General features: G+C 39.4%; 1 protein-coding gene across 1 annotated transcript in view; it reads left to right on the top strand.

The window, feature by feature from the left end:
* Window positions 1-205: 205 nt before the first annotated feature.
* The window catches only part of MED14 (mediator complex subunit 14), a 62,301-nt gene continuing 43,970 nt past the window's right edge, over window positions 206-18,536 (top strand). The window contains exons 1-10 of the mRNA XM_006090581.2: window positions 206-472; window positions 5,209-5,235; window positions 7,922-8,027; window positions 13,900-14,073; window positions 14,699-14,828; window positions 15,262-15,390; window positions 15,714-15,821; window positions 16,349-16,481; window positions 17,265-17,415; window positions 17,897-18,008. Coding sequence (XP_006090643.2) covers window positions 456-472; window positions 5,209-5,235; window positions 7,922-8,027; window positions 13,900-14,073; window positions 14,699-14,828; window positions 15,262-15,390; window positions 15,714-15,821; window positions 16,349-16,481; window positions 17,265-17,415; window positions 17,897-18,008 — 1,087 coding nt within the window. The 5' untranslated portion in view covers window positions 206-455. The remainder of the gene's footprint in view (window positions 473-5,208; window positions 5,236-7,921; window positions 8,028-13,899; window positions 14,074-14,698; window positions 14,829-15,261; window positions 15,391-15,713; window positions 15,822-16,348; window positions 16,482-17,264; window positions 17,416-17,896; window positions 18,009-18,536) is intronic.

The following is an 18,536-nucleotide window of genomic DNA, read 5'->3' as shown; positions in this document are numbered from 1 at the left end:
AGCCCCACACGAAACGCCAAACTAATACCACATTAAGGCCTGCCCAAATAGGGCGCAGTCGAAACTATACCTTATAATAGATAATGAGTAATCCTTGGTTGCCGGGTCAACCCTACCGAGGGCGGGCTTTCCCACCGGTCTAGGCCACCTTTCGGCGCGCTCTGGAGTTGATTTTGACACTGCCCGCGCAGAACATGGCGCCTTCCCGGAGCCTCCGGGAGCTCCCGTTCCCCGCCCCGAGCCCGTCCCCCGGCCGACATCTCCCCTGGCAGCTGGAGAACCACCAGCTGGTCCCGCCCGGAGGCGGTGGCGGAGGCAGCAGCGGCCCCGCGTCAGCGCCGGCGCCTCCTCCCCCTGGAGCCGCCGTGGCGGCGGCGGCGGCGGCCGCGGCGAGCCCCGGCTACCGGCTGAGCACCCTCATCGAGTTCCTGCTGCACCGGGCCTACTCGGAGCTCATGGTGCTGACGGACCTGTAAGTGCCGCGAAACCCATGCCGGCTCCGCCGGTCCCCTTCCCGCCCAAGCGGCGGACGGGCGAGCACCGCTGTCTCCCCTAGAGGCTGCTGTTCTCTCCTCTGCGGGGCCGCCGACTCTAGATGTCGGAACTCCTGGGCTTGGCGGAGGCGGAGGACAGAAGCCTCGCATTTGGGGTCTTTCTGGAGCAGCGGCGCCCGAGACTTGTTAATTATGCATGTTGCTAGGCTGGCAGGGAAAACCTCACCTTTGGGATTTTTTTGCTCAGGTTGCCAACAGAACTGTATTGATTTCTTGGCTGGCAGCTTTTTTAGCCCAGAGCCCAACATCAGGGTTGAGGAATACATCAGCGAGCTTTTTAAAAAAAAAAAATCTCAAAGGTGGGAGATGTGTTTTACAGCATCTTGACGGTCCATTTTAGATGTGGGTTGTAATTGCTTCTGACTGAGCTGGAACTCGGGAGATGGATTGTGTATAAAATAATGCCATCATTTGGATCCCAAAGGTTTTTTTTTTTTTTTTCTAGAACATTGGAAACCTTAACGCGTTTGGTGTAAGGAAAAGGTTTTTGGGAACTGGTCTGCTGTTACAGTTTCTTGGTGTGTGAAGGGAATTTATAAATCACCAAGTTACCCAGGAATTGCCTTGGGACATGATGAGGGTGTAAGCCCTTCAGAGTAGGGTCAGAAAACACTGTAATGATTTTCAGTGTGCGGGGAAAAGGCGCTATAAAATTTGGCGGTGTATATACTTTACTATTTTGCGTGTTTTATTCCAGGTTCAGAAAAAGTGAAGAATCATGAGTTTTTAATCTATATTCGTTTTTATCTTTTATCTGTTGCTAGGCAGATCAGTGTTTTCAATGGAAATAATTAGTATATAGATATTAGGCTCTAAAGTGTCATAGTAATTTGTTACTAGAGACTTAAAATATTTGCATATGACTAAAAGAATTTGAAAAGGTTCCTCTTATTCCTGTAAAACATCATTCTCACTCAATTCTAACTTACTCTACTTTATTGAATGGGACAGAAAAAAGTCTACCCCTTTCTAATGAGAAACTTAAGAAGATGTCACGAATAGGGATTATTGTAGTAATATACTTCTTTGCACCACTTATTGTTGGATTTCATAAAAATCCAAGCGTATCCATGAGAAAATTTCATACTAGTATATGTGAAGGTTACGTGTCCTATGTATAGCTATGGAGAAGTGTTAAAAACTGCTGCTCTGAGTGGTTGTGTAATTTGTTTTCCCATAGGGATTTGTAGAAATTCTTTGAATTATTGTGGTGTTCTTGCTATTTTAGGACTTAGTTATGAAGAGAGGAACATCTGTTTATGGCTGTAGAATAAGTATATCGTTTGTTTTAGTCCCATACACTTTATATGATTATGATTCCCACACTTATATCTCTAGCATAGATCTCCAGACTCTATATCCAGATGCCTACGTGTAAATACTTAACAGGCATTTAAGTGTACCAAGTCCAGAACCAAACTCCTGCTTCCACTCAATCTCTCCAAACCTTTCCTATCTCACTAAATAGTATCGCGATTCTTCCTATTGTTGCTTTGGCCAAAAATACTGGAATAATTCCTGGCTCCTCTCTTTTCTAGCTCCACAGCACAGTTCAACAGCAAGCCTGTCATCTTTGACTTCAGAATCTGACCACTTTTCAATATTCCCATCAAGGGTTACTCCTTCGCCCATGTTTCCTCAGTAGTCTGCTAACTGGTATCTCTACTGCTGCCCTTTCCCTCTTCAGTTTTTTCCTCCAAAAAATAGCCAGGATGATCCTTTGAAACCTGCTCACAACCCTCCAGTGGTTCCCCATCTCACTTAGAGTAAACGTTTTTATAGTCACCTATTTATAGGGTGACCATAAAATTTATGGTTGAAATCAGGACGCTTTTGAGCATGAAAGATGGTGCTGTTAGTAGTAATGTCAAAGCAACAGGCATAAACTGAAACTATCTTGGGCAAACCAGGAATGTGGTCACCTTAGCTTTAAGGCCCTATATCAGGGGTGGGGAACCTTTTTTCTGCCAAGGGCCATTTGGATATTTATAGCATCATTCACGGGCCATACAGAATTACCAACTTAAAAATTAGCCTGCTATATTTGGTCAAATATTTAATTAACTAATATTTAATTAACTAATGCCTTGGCAGGGCCAGACCAAATCATTTCGTGGGCCTTATCCGCCCTCCAGCCAGATGTTCCTCACATTCATTCATTAATGTGTGAAATCAATGAATAATCAGGCAATCCCCTACATTGATCTGTGCCCTCCCTCCCTTACCTCTCTAACTTCACTTGCCGCTGCGCTCCTCCCTGCTTATTCTGTTTCAGGTACTCTACCTCTTGATGTTTTGTGATAGTGCGAGGCACACTCCCCTCTCCCAGAAATCTGTGGGGTTTGCTTTCTCATTTCCTTTAGGTCTTTGTTCAGACTTTCTCTGACTGTCACGGGAAGCTATGCCTCTTCACTCTTTCCTTCTCTACTCACTGCTTTGTTTTGTTTCCTCCCCACCCTGGAAGCTCAGTGAGGATGGATTTTGATTTGATTGCTACTTTCCCCAGGGCCCAGTGGTTCTCAACCTGTGGGTCGAGACCCCTTTGGGGGTCGAACGACCCTTTCACAAGGGTCGCCTAAGACCATCGGAAAACACATATATCATTGCATATTATTTTTTATGATTAATCACTATGCTTTAATTATGTTCAATGTGTAACAATGAAATTGGGGGTCACCACAACATGAGGAACTGTATTAAAGGGTCGAGGCATTAGGAAGGTTGAGAACCGCTGGCCTAGAACAATGCCGACACATAGTAGGGGATTACCTGCTTATTCATTGATTTAACACATTAGTGAATGAATTTTTAGAATGGTCATTGCAGATCATGGAGAATTTTATGGGAAGATTCATTGTTGCTTTTGATAGATAACTTTTTTCTCTCTTGATTTGTGGTTACCAAAATTAGTTTAGGGACTTACCTTGGAAGTTCCTAAATCATGTATTTTTCCTTGTTCCAGGTAGGAACTATCAGGATTAATGTATTAATAATGTAAGACCAGTGTTCTTATAAGAGTCTTATTTCTGCCACATTTGATGCTTGTCTGTGAACTAGCGAATGAAAAAACAGCCTTAGCATTTAAGGTGGTTTGGTTTTGGCCCCAGATTTCTGTTTTTTTCTTTGCTTGTCCACTTCCTCCTTTTGCCACACACCCCCACCCCCCAATACACATGCTCCCATCTTAGAGTTTATACTCTGCCTTGACTTTTTAGAGACTTAGCGTCTACTCTTTTTTAAACCTCTTTAAATTAAAATTAGAAAATGCTAGAATTTCAGTCTTGTTACTCCACATTTAGGTATAAGTTTCTGACTTACCATTTCCAAAAATTAGCATTTTACAAAAGGCTTTTGCCTCATGGTGGATTTGTTATCTGTAAAGGAATTTAAAATAGATTAGGAGGAATTGGGGGGGGGGGGTGATGTAGGCAGCAAAGCCTGTCCTTTGTCACTGAAATAACACCACCTGTGACATGGGATGGTCCTTTTAGGGGCAGGTGGGAGAGCTGGAGCAATGATTCCTGTGCTTTCTCCCCAAAGGCTCTACTTTTTTCTGTCTTTCTTGCACCATGGTCTTATTCTCTCCTTCCCTTGAGGACAAGGGGACTGTTCTCAAGAGCTTCCACATGTAGAGGAACTCAACAGCTGCTTTTACTTCCGGTCTTCCAGTAAAGCCTTTCTGCTTCATCCTCTGGTCTGCTTGTTCTTGCAGCACCTACCTAGTTTCCTTTATTACTTGGATGCTATCTTCAGCTTCCATCCCACTGTCTACCATAGGAATTGTAGGTAACTATAAGCCAGAGCTTATTTGAATAGTTTTCCCTCGTGGTCTTAGTTTTCTGTACCTGTGGCATGTGGGTGGGAGAAGAGGATCTAAGGGTCTTGGTGTGTATTCTTCAAGAACGATGAAATGTCAGGGGAGGCTTTAGAGTTCAGGCCATTGCATCTTGGGCCCTGGGATAAAGGTTTACAGAGCATGGCGATTCAGGAGGGAGATCAGGACCTTCCTAACAGCATCTGTGGGTGTGAGAGTGCTAAACGGGTCAGGGGAGATGGTGACATTGGTTGCTGGCTGTCAGTACTGGAGAACTAGCAAAAAAAAAAAAAAAGAAATGACAAAGAATCAGAACCTTACTGGAGCTGTTTAAAAGTAATATAAATAATTTACATCTACTCACGTGCAGCAGCATAATTACTGTGAAACCCTTGCGGACACTGCCTCTTTTGTGTGCTCAGCCTCCAGCTTTGCCCACCATAACAAAACAGGGAGGATCAGTGCTGGGAAGCGACTGTTCCACTGGATACGGGGAGACTGGCAACCAAGGAGGACTCTGCATCTGTGACCATTTTAACCTTAAAATCATGTTTTCTCTGACTCTCTCTGCTATAGTGTGCTAATGGAAGGCTTGGGCTTCATAAATGTCTGAGGTTCATGCAATACCTTTTGAAGCATTCTGAATGGAGAAAAATGCTCCTTTGTTAGTTTTTCCCTTATAGCCCTATTACTGGAAACTTATAAAAGAGTTGGTAGCCACACAAGCCTGTTTATCTAGTTTTTCTGAATCCTAAGGTGTTTAATAGAGTCAGAGTAAAGACTATTATCATTTTAATGAAGGTGTGCATATATTTAGTCAATTTCTTTTTTTCTCCTTAGACTGCCAAGGAAATCTGATGTGGAAAGGTGAGTATGAAAAAAACCTTAAATCTGTGTCTGTGTTGCTATATCTGTGAGTATGTGTGTGTATGTATGTGTGTGAGAGAGTGAAAGTGGGCATTGGCCTGGATGGTAGTGCCGCAGATCGGAAACCTAGGCCCAGAGAGTCGGGGGTGATTTTTTTCACATCATTTCTTTGTGATTTCTTCTTCCCTGACAATTCTTGGTGTGAGACCAGCTCTGGACCTTAGGTTTTAGAAACCTTTTTTAAAAAATATATTTTATTGATTTTTTACAGAGAGGAAGGGAGAGGGATAGAGAGTTAGAAACATCGATGAGAGAGAAACATCCATCAGCTGCCTCCTGCACACTCCCCACTGGGGATGTGCCCGCAACCAAGGTACATTCCCTTGACCGGAATCGAACCTGGGACCCTTCAGTCCGCAGGCCGACGCTCTATCCACTGAGCCAAGCCAGTTAGGGCTTTAGAAACCTTTTTAAAGTCACTGACCAGTTCAAGCTCCTGAGAAGATGTAAAACTTAATAGAAGAAGCTAAGGAATAGACTGGCTTTAAAAGTTGGCTGCTAGCTTACCATTTGCTACAATGATGCAATTAGATATCTTTAGACGCTTGACATTTGTCTACTATTGTTGCTGTTTTAGAGTTGAATTTTGATTCAGTTGCAGTTTGAGGCTTAAGATACAACTAAACACTATTATGTTTCCATAAGCCAAAGGAGCAAGATAAATTAAGGTTTCAAAGAAATTTTGTGATGGAGATATTATGGCTACAGCATAGGCTGTTTGACTATATTTTTGGCACTTCTTATGCTCCTTAGTTTATTTTTTTTTAAATACCAAGTCACTGGAGAGGATTTTAGCTTTTATTAATGATTACACTCTCCCCCCTACCCTCCACCGACCTTTCTGATAGAATTAGATAGATCAAAAAGAGGTGAAAAAAAATTGAAGCGTGCCTGTGTTACGGTTTGGCTGGCCAGTTGTAAAGGAGGGACATGAAAATGAAAGTCAGGATTTGTGCTGTCCACTCTCGGGTGGAAAGGGCTCTGGAAAACCGACCCCGTGAGACAGCCTGGTGGAAAAAGCCCACGTTACAATCGTTTGCAAAGAGGGGTGTCCTCTTTCTAGGAGAGGAGCTCATTTGGGAAACCGCATTACTAACATACAAATAGGTTTGTTCCGGAAGAGGAGCAGAGACTCACGTCCTCTGTAAGCCGTTCAGAGTTCAAGTGACAGTCAGTACTGAGGCTCCTGGCACTGAGGTGGCTGCCAGATCATAATGCACATTTAGCATTTCTGCGGTGGCCCACTCTTGCCTGTGAGGCTCTGCTAATTTTCTCTCTTAGGGTCCTTCACTGGCAGAAAGTCACAACTGGATTTGCCACCTTGATTCTACTCTTTATACTTCCAACAATATTGCTGGCTGATTCTTAAGAAAGCCTGTCAGGTTATTTGTGGGCTACGTGTGCTCTTTTTTTTTTTTTTTTTAAACATTTTTATTGATTTCAGAGAGGAAAGGAGAGGGAGAGAGAGAAACATCAATGATGAGAGAGAATCATGGATCAGCTGCCTCCTGCACGCCCCTCACGGGGATCAAGCACACAACCCAGGCATGTGCCCTGACTGGGAATTGAACCGTGATCCCCTGGTTCCTAGGTCAAGACTGAACCCCTGAGCCACACTGTGCCACACTGTTCGGGCGTATGTGTGCTCTGGATAGGAGCTAGACTCTATAGTCTTCAGTCAGGATTATACTTCAGCAAAAATTTCATTTTGGTGCATTGTACCATAGTATTGGTATTGGCGAGATGCAGAGCTATGGATTGGATCTGCAGGTCATTGAACAGCTGTACTAAGATTAACAGGTCAGAATCCAATTGGAGAGAGGTTGGTGTGCTGTTTGGGTCCTGTCATTGGTCCTGGCCTGTCGAATATGTTTTCAGTGTCTTAGGTAAACCATGGGAGGTATGATTGTCAGTTCTGTAGATGACATGCAGTTGAGAGGTCTAGCTTACTAACACATCGATTGACAATGGAAAGCCTTTAATTAAGCTTTAAAGACTCTATAAGGAGATGATAAAAACAGTGATGAATAAGTATTGAGAGAAAAAGGATTGTAGTGGGTATAGAATAAAAATAGATATGGACAGATCTAGCTTTTACTTTTAGTACTCAACTTACTTTCTTTGCTTGGCTAATTTAATATCTAAGTTTATCATTGAAATTCGTTTAAGTTGTGCCCTTGCTTTTGTAGGAATAATACAGTTGCAAGCTCTATTTCAATTCTTTCCTCTTACCAAAAGGTTACTAATGCATAACTCATAATTTCAATGATAAAATTCCTAATTCCTAACTTGGTCCCCTATGTGACCCAGTTAATTTCTATATAGTAACTTTATATCTGTGAATTTACTATATTTTAGCAAACAACTTTTATTGCAGTATAAAATTAATTTTTAAATGTGATTTATTGCTAAAACATTCTTTTGGATTTATGACAGATCATAAAGCATATGCAGGTGGTATATAAAATATAACAATAATTTATATGTATTTAGGTAAATATTTTAAGTGGTTCATTTTGTTGTAATGGTTTTAAACAAAGATTGAGTCATACTTTAGCTCAGATAAAATAAACTGAAGTTCTCTTTTAAATATGCTGATTTATTAAGAATTGTTTTATTTTTATAGGAAAATAGAAATAGTACAGTTTGCTAGCCGGACACGTCAGCTCTTTGTGCGATTACTAGCTTTAGTGAAATGGGCTAATAATGCTGGCAAAGTGGAAAAATGTGCGGTGAGTTAAACTTTTATTTTACATAAAATAACTTTGTGGAATGTTAACTTACAATAGACAGATTCTCATTTTAGCTTTAACTTATATATGCTGATTTGTTTTGAGAAACATTACTTATGTGAATAATATTTCTGATGATAATGTATAATATATGTCTGTAAAGAAAACTAGGCAATATCTGGAGACATCATTAAGCGAGAAGATGTTAATGAAGAGACTTTAGATGGGGGGAATGGTTAGCTTATATTTGTATGGTTCCTTGGTTTGCAAAGTACTCCCTTATATTTTGCCTGTTGATTCTTGACAACCCTGTGTGACAGAGTCAGTATTTCTTATTTTACAAATGAGGAAACAATAAGTTTCCTAGAAGTTAAGTGGCTTCTTCAAGGTCACAGAGCTGATAACAGCATATATCTGTTTATTCGTCTACTCATTCTCCAAACATTTATTGAGCACAGGTTATGGGATTTGGTGGGTGGAGACTTGAATGAGGAGGCACAGACCCCGCCCTCAAGAAGCTCATAGTATTTGGACTCTTTTTTAAAAAAAATATGTTTTATTGATTTTCTACAGAGAGGAAGGGAGAGGGATAAAGAGTTAGAAACATCGATGAGAGAGAAACATTGATCAGCCGCCTCCTGCACACTCCCTACTGGGGATGTGCCCGCAACCAAGGTACATGCCCTTGACCGGAATTGAACCTGGGACCCTTGAGTCCGCAGGCCGACGCTCTATCCACTGAGCCAAACCGGTTCTGGCAGTATTTGGACTCTTGAATAATGCTTTGGAATTCAAAGGACTGACGTGCAGTGAAGTGGACCAAAGATGCTAAAAATATTGTCCGTTGATATGATTGGGGAATAAAAGTTTGTAGACAGAAAGTCTTTTGTACACTGTAAAACACCATTGAAAGAATAATGCTTTACATTATTATAAGTGTTATAAATACTTAAACAGGTTTATTCCAAGCTTATTTATCAGAAATTTTACACTTCATTTCATTGTTTTGGAAATTTGGGCACCAAATCTAAATAAATCTATTTTGGCCGAAGTGAAGAAGCATGGTATAGTATTTCTGAAAAACAGAAGGTTTCTTTTCAATAATTAGTTAATTTGGGGTAATCTTTTCTTAAAGATGTTCAAACTTTCAGTGAAAAGTTAGGTGTTACTAAAGTATATCAAATCCAAGTGTTCAATTGTTCAAAAACGTGTTAAATCCTAAATTATACCATGGGTATTTAAGTTACCTGTTTGATACTACTGAGCTGTGCTTCAATAACATATCCAACAAAAACCAAAACTCTTGGTTTTGATATTGAGCCATATTGCATTCATCTTTCATTAATTCATAGTATAGTATTCTGTTATTTTTTTGAATTGGCTATTCAAATAAGTCATTCTGATAAAGTCTCATTGAATTTATATTGTTTTCATTTTGTGACTGTAGATATAGATGTGTTTATGTCAAAGATAAAGTCCATCAGCTGGAGAATTAGAGGATTATTCGTGTGTTGACACTTCTGTGTCTTTAGAGATGCTTGATATGAATAGATCATGATCTTTAGCCCTGTCAGACATATTACATGTGTAGCTGAGTGTATAAATACACAGGTTAGTCTGACTAATGTTTTATCTAAGAAAAAGAGAAATATCTCTTGTTTTCTTAGAGGTATTTAAAAAAAACAACAGCTTTATTGAAATGTAGTTTACATATCATGCCATCCACCCATTTAAAATGGACAATTCAGTGGATTTTAGTATACGTATTCACAGGTACATGCAACCATCACTGCGGTCAATTTTAGAACATTTTCATCACTTCAAAAATTAAACCATTGCCCTTTTAGCTATCATCCCCAAGTACCTGCCCCTAGCCCCCAGCAAGCAATACTCTGCTATCTCTATAGATTTGCCTATTCTGAACATTTCATATAATTGAAATCATCACATGTGGTCTTTTGTGACTGGCTTCTTTTACCAAGCATAATGTTTTCAAGATTCACTCATAGTGTAGCATGTACTAGTACTCCATTGTTTGTTGTGGCTGAATTGTATGGTTTTTGTTTGTCCACTCATCAGCTAATGGGCATGTAGGTTATTTCCAGTTTGTGGCTATTACGAATAATGTTGCTATAAACATTCATGTACAAGCTTCTGTGTGGACATATGTTTTCATTTCTCTTGGGTATATACCCGAGGGCTCCATTCTCTCCATGCCGACACTTGTTCTTGTGGGACATTTTGATTCTAGCTGTCCTAGTAGGTGTGACAGCATCTCATTGTGGTTTTGTTTGCATTTCTTTGATGACTAATGGTGTTGAACATCTTTTCATGTGCCTTTGGCTATTTGTATATTTTTCTTAGACACATGTCTGTTTGGTGCTCAGTTAAATTTTTAAGGAAGATTATTAGCCATATTAACAGCTGGTAGGTGAGTACTTAAAAGAAAAAAACGAACATGCTGATCATTAGGGACCGACATAAAGTCACTAATAAGTTACTCAAAACTAAAGTTTTAATCTTTATTTATTTGACTTCTAAGACAAAGGAGTGTAGCTGAAGTTAGTATATTTTGAGTTGAGCAAGGTGGTTTAGAGTGTTTCATTAATTACCTATGTTTAAGGTAGAGGGACTTGGGCTGGATAAACTGTGGCACCCTATTAGGGTTGATGCATGTCTTCCTGGAGGCAGGTCTTTGTTATTCTTTGGCCTTGGCTTTGGCCTGATAAGCATTTTTAGTGTTCGGAGTAAAGGGAAAATTGGGATGACCTAAATCTGAGTAAAAACCAGTTCAGAAGTTCAAAGAAAGCAAGATTAAAAATGGTTTTAAATATGTTAAAATCAGACACATTCTAGTCCTGCATTAAGTTGGGATGGAAAAGCAGATCTTGCTTGTTAGAGATTCATAAAGATTCATGTACAAAAGATTAAGGCCTTTTAGTTAACTCCAAGCTTGCTGTGTTTTAGCAATGGCTTCTAATAAAGAAGTTAGTGTCGGTGGCATTGATAGAAATCCATTTTACTAGTGTGGGGGCGCAAAAAAAAAAATGTTCCTCCCATCTTTCTAAGTTCTTCTGATTAGGCGAAAAACCAAATTAACATGAGACAGATTAATAGGAGAAAATGTCCAAGTTTCTTAATATGTACCTATGGAGGTTACATAACGCTATGAGACTGGGCAGTGAGGCTTATATGCTATTTTGGACTAAGGAGAGGGAGGCAGGGTCTGGTATTTCAGAGAGAGAAAGCAGGCAATTCACAGGTAGCTGAGAAAGAGCAAACATGTGGTAAGCATTCTTGCTGGGCCACCCAGAAACAATGGGACACAGAGGGGAGCCCAACAAACAGGCTTTGCTAGATTCCTCTCTGTCTGCCACATTTAATCTCTATTATGATGCTAAGGTGATGCTCCCTTCCTCTAAACAGGCTTTGCCATCTGAATTCCTTTAGACAGGTAAGGAGGAGGGGCAAAGGTTCTTTCTGAGTCTTGTTTCTTAAAAATAACCAGCTTAAAATAGCCCCTAAAGTATATGTTGGGATGGCAAACCTTTGGTCCCTTTCACTAGTCATAGAAGGTAGCACTTGTACTGCTGGGCTTTGCTGGTCTAATAGTTAGAAGAAACATTTTTGGTTCCAGAGTCTCTGATTGACTGACTTTCTTTGGGCAAGTGTCTTAACTTAAGCCTCAATTTTCTTATCTCTAAGCTGATGGTGATTGTGAGTGTGGAAATGCTGAGAAAATGTAGGGCATGATGTGGTATAAATTCGGGATGCCATATTTTAAGTTGGCCACTGATACACAAGCATTTGCAGGTACTGGGACAAGGATAGTGAGTTCGGAATTTGGAGATGTGAAGGCTAATTGAAGTGACATGGAATGGTTAGCTCGAAAATAGGTTGGACTTCCCCAATTTGAAGGGCATGAGAGACTAAGTTTTGTTCCAGAATAGAAGTAGAAGATAGCAGTTTCAAGGAAATAGATTTCAGCTTTGTGATGAGCTCTAGAGCCCAGATGCCCTTGTGAAATGCACTGAGTTAGGGAACTGATGGGAAGTATTGGGCATGAAGTTGACCTAGATCTCATAATGAGCAATGTTTATTGAGTGTTTTATATGTTCTAGGCACTGTTCCAAAGGTTTCATATGCATTAACTCTTTTTGTTGTTGTTAATCCTCACCGGAGGATATTTTCCCCGTGATCTTTAGAGAGTGGAAGGGAAGGGGAGAGACAGAGAGAGAAACATGGATGTGAGAGAGACACATCGATTGGTTGCCCCCTGCACTTGCCACGACCAGGGCTGGGGATGAAGCCTGCAACTGAGGTACGTGCCCTTGACCGGAACTGAACCTGGGACCGTTCAGTCCGTGAGCGATACTCTATCTACTGAGCCAAACCGGCTAGGGCCGATTAACTCTTAATCCTCAGAACAACCTCATGAGGTTGGAAGTCATCTCCATTTCACAGATGAAAAAACTGAGGCACAGAGGGATTAAGTAATTTATCCAAGGTTATAGGGTCAGTTAAGTTACAGAGTTAACACTGAGATCAAGGTAGTCTGGGTCCAGGAGTCCACACTTCATTGCCAACAAAAATTTTAACTGAAAGTCTTTATTTTTTTAAATATATTTTATTGATTTTTTACAGAGGGGAGAGGAGAGGGATAGAGAGTTAGAAACATTGATGAGAGAGAAACATCAATCAGCTGCCTCCTGCACACTCCCTACTGGGGATGTGCCCGCAACCAAGGTACATGTCCTTGACCGGAATCGAACCTGTGACCCTTCAGTCTGCAGGCTGATGCTCTATCCACTGAGCCACACCGGTTAGGGCTAACTGAAAGTCTTTTTAAAAGAAAGGGTTTATTAGGCCATTGCTAGCCAAAAAAAGGAGGAGAAGAAGAAGACTGTCTGGGGCATGGAGTCTAAACCACCAGCAACATGGCTAGGTAGGAAAGACAGACATGTCCGTCCTCCTGGAGTTTTGCCAGTGGCTTCATACAGCAGGTTGGGGGTCGGGGAGATGTAAGCCATTCTGAAAGGCTTTACATTCGCTATAGACAAAGCAGGTGGGAGAAGGTGTAGCAGGGCTAATTCCATGACTATTTAAAGCTCATGTGTCAACAAGAAGAGGGGGCTCCTGGGGTTCAAGGTGCCTGGCTCTTCTCTCTTTCTAGATAATCTCTGAAATAGCCACCTGGCAGTTAATTTAATAATGCCGACCTGCACTGAGGAGTCTGAGCAGTCTTTTGTTGGTTTTGCACTGCACCTAACTGATTGACCCCCTTTTGTCTCTTCCTTCCACCCTCTGGCCTTCTGTAATTTAATTTAGGACATCCAGAATTTTCTCCTTGTCACCAACCAGCTCCAGAAGTCTGTAAGAGTAGTAAAAAGGATTTTAATCTATTTATGTTTTCTAACGTGATAATTGTGTACCTGGAATGTTAAGGATGAAGAAACCAATTAAATTAATAGAAGATTATTGTTTTCAAAAAGATACTGGGGGAAATTATTTTTTAATAATTTCTTTTTTTGATCCTCACCCAAGGATATATTTTGTTTTTAATTGATTTGAGAGAGAGAGAGGAAGGGAAGAGAGAGATACATCGATGTGGGAGAGAAACGTCAATCAGCTGCCTCTCATAGCATCCCGACCAGGGACCGAATGCACCACCTTTTGGTGCACTGGACGACGCTCTAACCAACTGAGCCACACCAGCCAGGGCTGGAAATTTTTTCAAGAAATACTTTGTAATAGCAAATACCTATATTAATTCCCCTTGAAGTTTACTTTGAAATGAATCAGTGATATTTGAAGTGAAAAGTTGCTAGTTGCCAAGGAAGCTTAATTAATCCATTTACCCTTTGCTTTAAAGATGATCTCCAGCTTTTTAGACCAACAAGCCATCTTGTTTGTGGACACTGCTGACCGCTTGGCCTCATTAGCTAGAGATGCGCTGGTCCATGCGCGCCTACCTAGTTTTGCCATCCCATATGCCATTGATGTATTGACTACTGGGTCTTACCCACGGCTGCCAACCTGCATTAGGGTAAGTACATTCTCTCCTACCAACCCTGTTCTTAAAAGCTGAAGGCTTTGGCATTGGATCTACTATATTATTAAGTAAACCACCAAAAACTTTCATACTTTTAAAACAAATATTTATTTGTTTTTTCCTGTATAACTAAGATTGTGTTTTGTTTAAATAAATTGGGGTCAGAATGTGAGTAGCTATGAAAATGGGTGGATCATTTTTTTTCGGTGAGGGAGAACAGATATGCAGGTGTAACTTACATCTATTTCTGTTATGAAAATACTGCATGCTGGTTGCTTTGGGGAAGTGTTTTAAGAAGTTTACTATGCTGGTTTTTGACTGCCTTAGTAGTATTGTATTTTATACTTCTAAGTGGTGGACGTCATCTCGTGACATTAAGTTGGTTTCATAAATAGAACACGAAGAAGATCATGTTGCATGACCATCTTAGCTGAGTGACTGGTGGAATCACGTGGCACTCTAATGCATGAGAGTAAAGGTCACTATTATTGGATGTAGAAGGCAGGAATGAGTGTTAAGATTCTCTTGGGTAAAGTAAGAAAATACTACGTTAAGAAGACACAGCTAAAAATTACGCCTCTTTGTACATTATTTTAAAATCACTTAAATTTTTTTGAAGGACAAAATTATTCCTCCAGACCCAATTACCAAAACTGAGAAACAAGCCACCCTTCACCAGCTGAACCAGATTCTTAGACATCGGCTTGTAACCACCGATCTTCCTCCGCAATTAGCAAATCTTACAGTTGGTATGTACCTGAAGGCTCTTGTTTTAAGAATTGACTTGTTGGAAATATTTTTTTAAAGCTTTTGGGATTTTATTAAAAGAAATATCATTATGAGGTTTTGCCCTACAATTCTGATGGTGTTTGAATCTGTGACTGGTCAGCCCTGTCATTTCTCTTTTATTACCTGGAAGTACAGTGCTGGTGTTTGAAGCTGACAAGTGGGTGAGATCACCTTTGTTCCTTGATGCCAGAAGAGTTGCCTTTGGTTTCTTAATGGCCCAGAACCTGGCTACTGCTTATGCAGGAACCACTGAATTGTTTGAACATTTGTGAAAAAACATTCAATCTATTTAAAATTTCTTATAAGCAAGACTAAGGTTCTGGGTTAGCAAAGAGCTGCTTACTTTTTTTTCTTTTTTTTAGCAAAGTAGACTTACTCTTCTTCTTTTAAAAGCAAATGGCCGGGTGAAGTTTCGAGTTGAAGGAGAATTTGAAGCCACCTTGACTGTAATGGGAGATGATCCTGATGTTCCATGGCGTCTGCTCAAGCTAGAAATTCTAGTAGAGGATAAGGAAACAGGAGGTAAATCATAAATCTGGATTGAAGTCATAAGTATTGATTTAAATGTTTGAGTTTTTTATATCATTGAAACATTTTGGCAGAATAATAAATGTGTTTAGCAATTTATCCTATAATTTGAAGCAGATTTCATGATAAGCATAATTACCTACTGACCTTAGAGATTTCGGTGTCTAAGTATAATGTTCTCTAGTTTCCATAGATAGTTTCAATTCTTTTTTAAAAATTTATTTATTATTAGTTAATATATTCTTCCATAGTTGGTACTATGACATGATCTGTACGCTTTTCTGATTAACCACTTTGTTTTCTCCTGTGAATGGAAGATGGACGAGCCTTGGTTCATAGCATGCAAATCAACTTTATCCATCAGCTGGTACAATCTAGGCTCTTTGCTGATGAGAAACCTCTTCAGGACATGTACAATTGCCTGCGTATCCTTCTGGAATTTGAGACACATGTTTATAAGGAATTTGTGTCTCCTTCTCACCTCCACATTTCCATCTGCCCCTCATCTCGAACTGTAGCAGCCTAAGCTCTCCCCATCCACTTTGTTGGGTAGAAATGGGGCTGGGGAAACTAGTCAATGTGAAGAATAGTAATCGGTAGTAATCCAAGTTGTAAATTTGCTGTTGACTTTGCGGGTAAAAACAGAAAATGATGAATTAGAAGTAGTACTATTTGGAGAAAAAATATTGGTCTACCCATATTCTCTAAACTATGATGAATTAAGGGGCAACTAAATGGTTTGTTTATATTGGATCAAAATTAAATATACATTTTTCTAAAACTATGCCACAAATTATACCACTTTTTAGGATAAGTCATTGGCGAACTATAATTCCAGAAATTTCTTTCAGAACCAGTTTTTAGGACTGGAGCTTTTGTTAAATGAAGTTTGCTTGTACTTCATTGGCTGTTGTAGTGATATGTATTATATTTGCTTAACGAGATCCATCAGATTCTTTTTGCTTGTCACTTCAGTTAGAAGTGCTACATTCCCAAACTCTGATGTTAATCCGGGAGCGGTGGGGAGACCTTGTGCAGGTGGAAAGGTATCATCCTGGGAAGTGCCTCTCCCTCTCCGTTTGGAAGTAAGTAAAGTTGGTTCTGGTGGGTTCCAGCTCTGACTGTAATTACTCTTTTTGTTTCTCTTTTTCTCTCGTACATCTGATGCACTATATACTGATAGCTGTGTGCCTCTGGTAATATGATTTTGTATAGTGAGGTCCCATGGTATCCTAGAAACTATAGAGGACATCCATAATTGACAGCTTTCTTAGAATGTGGCATGTTTGAAATACGTAGACATCTATCTGTTTGTATTAAGACTTTTCTTAAAGAGTTAGGTGACTCTGGGCTCAAAGCAGATTGCTAAAAGACTTAGATTATTGGATATTGTTTTAAAAACAAACCTGCTTGCTTATCACAGTTTTACACTTTGAATTGCTCCTTTTAAAATCTTTTGCGGGGAGGGTTTCGGGAAAAATTAGTATCGAGCTGCTTACAGTCCCAATTTCCTATTCGAACTTTGCTTGATCCCCATTTTCTGTAAAGGAATCAGAGATGAATAGATATCACTTAGAATACAGGTTCTATTTTGGGATTTTTTATTTGTATGCATGTGTTTTATTTTTAAATTCTGTGTCTGGGTTTTTTTTGTTTGTGGGTTTTTTTTTTTTTTTTTGGATGCAATAAATCAAATATTGTGTTTGATTACAGAATAGCTGTCTTCCCAATATTAATGTATTCCCTCCACAAACAGTGAGGGCCTGCCATGTTCTGGCCTCTGGCTCAGACACACAATGGATTGCCTCTATTTCATCCCAAAAGTTAACAGGCGTTGTTGAAAAAAATTGTATATTTTTTCTCTTTAGTCAACAGATTCTTGGGAGAAAAACAGGGACGGCATCTGTTCACAAAGTTACAATTAAAATCGATGAGAATGATGGCTCGAAGCCTTTACAGATTTTTCATGATCCTCCTTTGCCAGCTTCTGATTCCAAATTAGTAGAAAAAGCCATGAAGGTAGATATCTCAATATATTTTAATACTGGTTTAATTAAATGAATATAATGTAGCTTATCATTTATACTTAAACTTTTAGTGTAAATTCTTTAAATTACCTAATTGTTCCTAGAACCCTTTATGGAACTTGTTTTAAATGACTGTTATGCTTCTGCATTTGTTATTTTTTAAAATCTAATATTATAATACAGTTTTAAAGATGTTCTTTCATATTTTATGATTTTGATCAGATCATCATTTTGTTTTTAAGGTCATTTAATCTCTATGATAACTGATACATATAGTATCTTGATCTATACTCATCAAAATGTTACCTGTAGTCTTTAAGCTACCAGTACCACATGGTTATTTTTTTACTTTAAGTTTGTGCTTAATCATTATGATTCTAAAAGGAAATATCTTGAAGCACAATAATCTATTCAAGCTTTAAAGTAAAAATGTTTAAATTGCACATGTGATTCTGTTGTTCTTGTCTATGCAGATTGATCACTTATCAATAGAAAAACTCCTGATTGACAGCGTTCGTGCACGAGCGCATCAGAAGCTCCAGGAACTGAAGACCATTCTTAGAGGCTACAATGCCAATGAAAACTGTAGGTTCTTTTAAATAGGCATCTTTGTCTTTCTCTTGTTTAAATTAGTATTCACTTTTATTTTCTGAAGGGTCTGTCTTAGTGTGACTTCTTTCCTGATATATAGGTTTTGTTGTGAAGGCTGGACATTTTTGCATTTTAACTTGTGATCTGCCCAGCTTGTCCTAACTGTCCCCTTATTTTCTTTCTTTTTAGCTTGGCCTTATTTGAAATGTATGCATATTGACCCTCCTTAAAACTCTTTTTTTTCCTATTGAAATGGAAGCTATTTTAACATCTTAATATGAATTTTATTTCTCTTAGGTTTTCTTCTAAGGTTAAGGCAGCTTTGCAAATGTTTATAATATAGTTATAAAATGTGCCTTTTTGAAGCAGAATGTATGCTTTGTCTTTTAAAACATTTTTTGAATTGTTAATACATTAACAGGCTTCAAAATAAGAAATCCAGATAGACACACCGTGAAAAATCTTCCAGTTACCTAGTAGATTCAGAGCTTTAGGGGGACAATCAGTCATTTAGAAAGTAAG

Source organism: Myotis lucifugus, unplaced genomic scaffold, assembly GCF_000147115.1.
Source record: "Myotis lucifugus unplaced genomic scaffold, Myoluc2.0 scaffold_76, whole genome shotgun sequence".
Classification (NCBI taxonomy): domain Eukaryota; kingdom Metazoa; phylum Chordata; class Mammalia; order Chiroptera; family Vespertilionidae; genus Myotis; species Myotis lucifugus.
The sequence above is the reverse complement of the archived record's forward strand: the minus strand, read 5'-3'. Positions and strand labels throughout refer to the sequence as shown.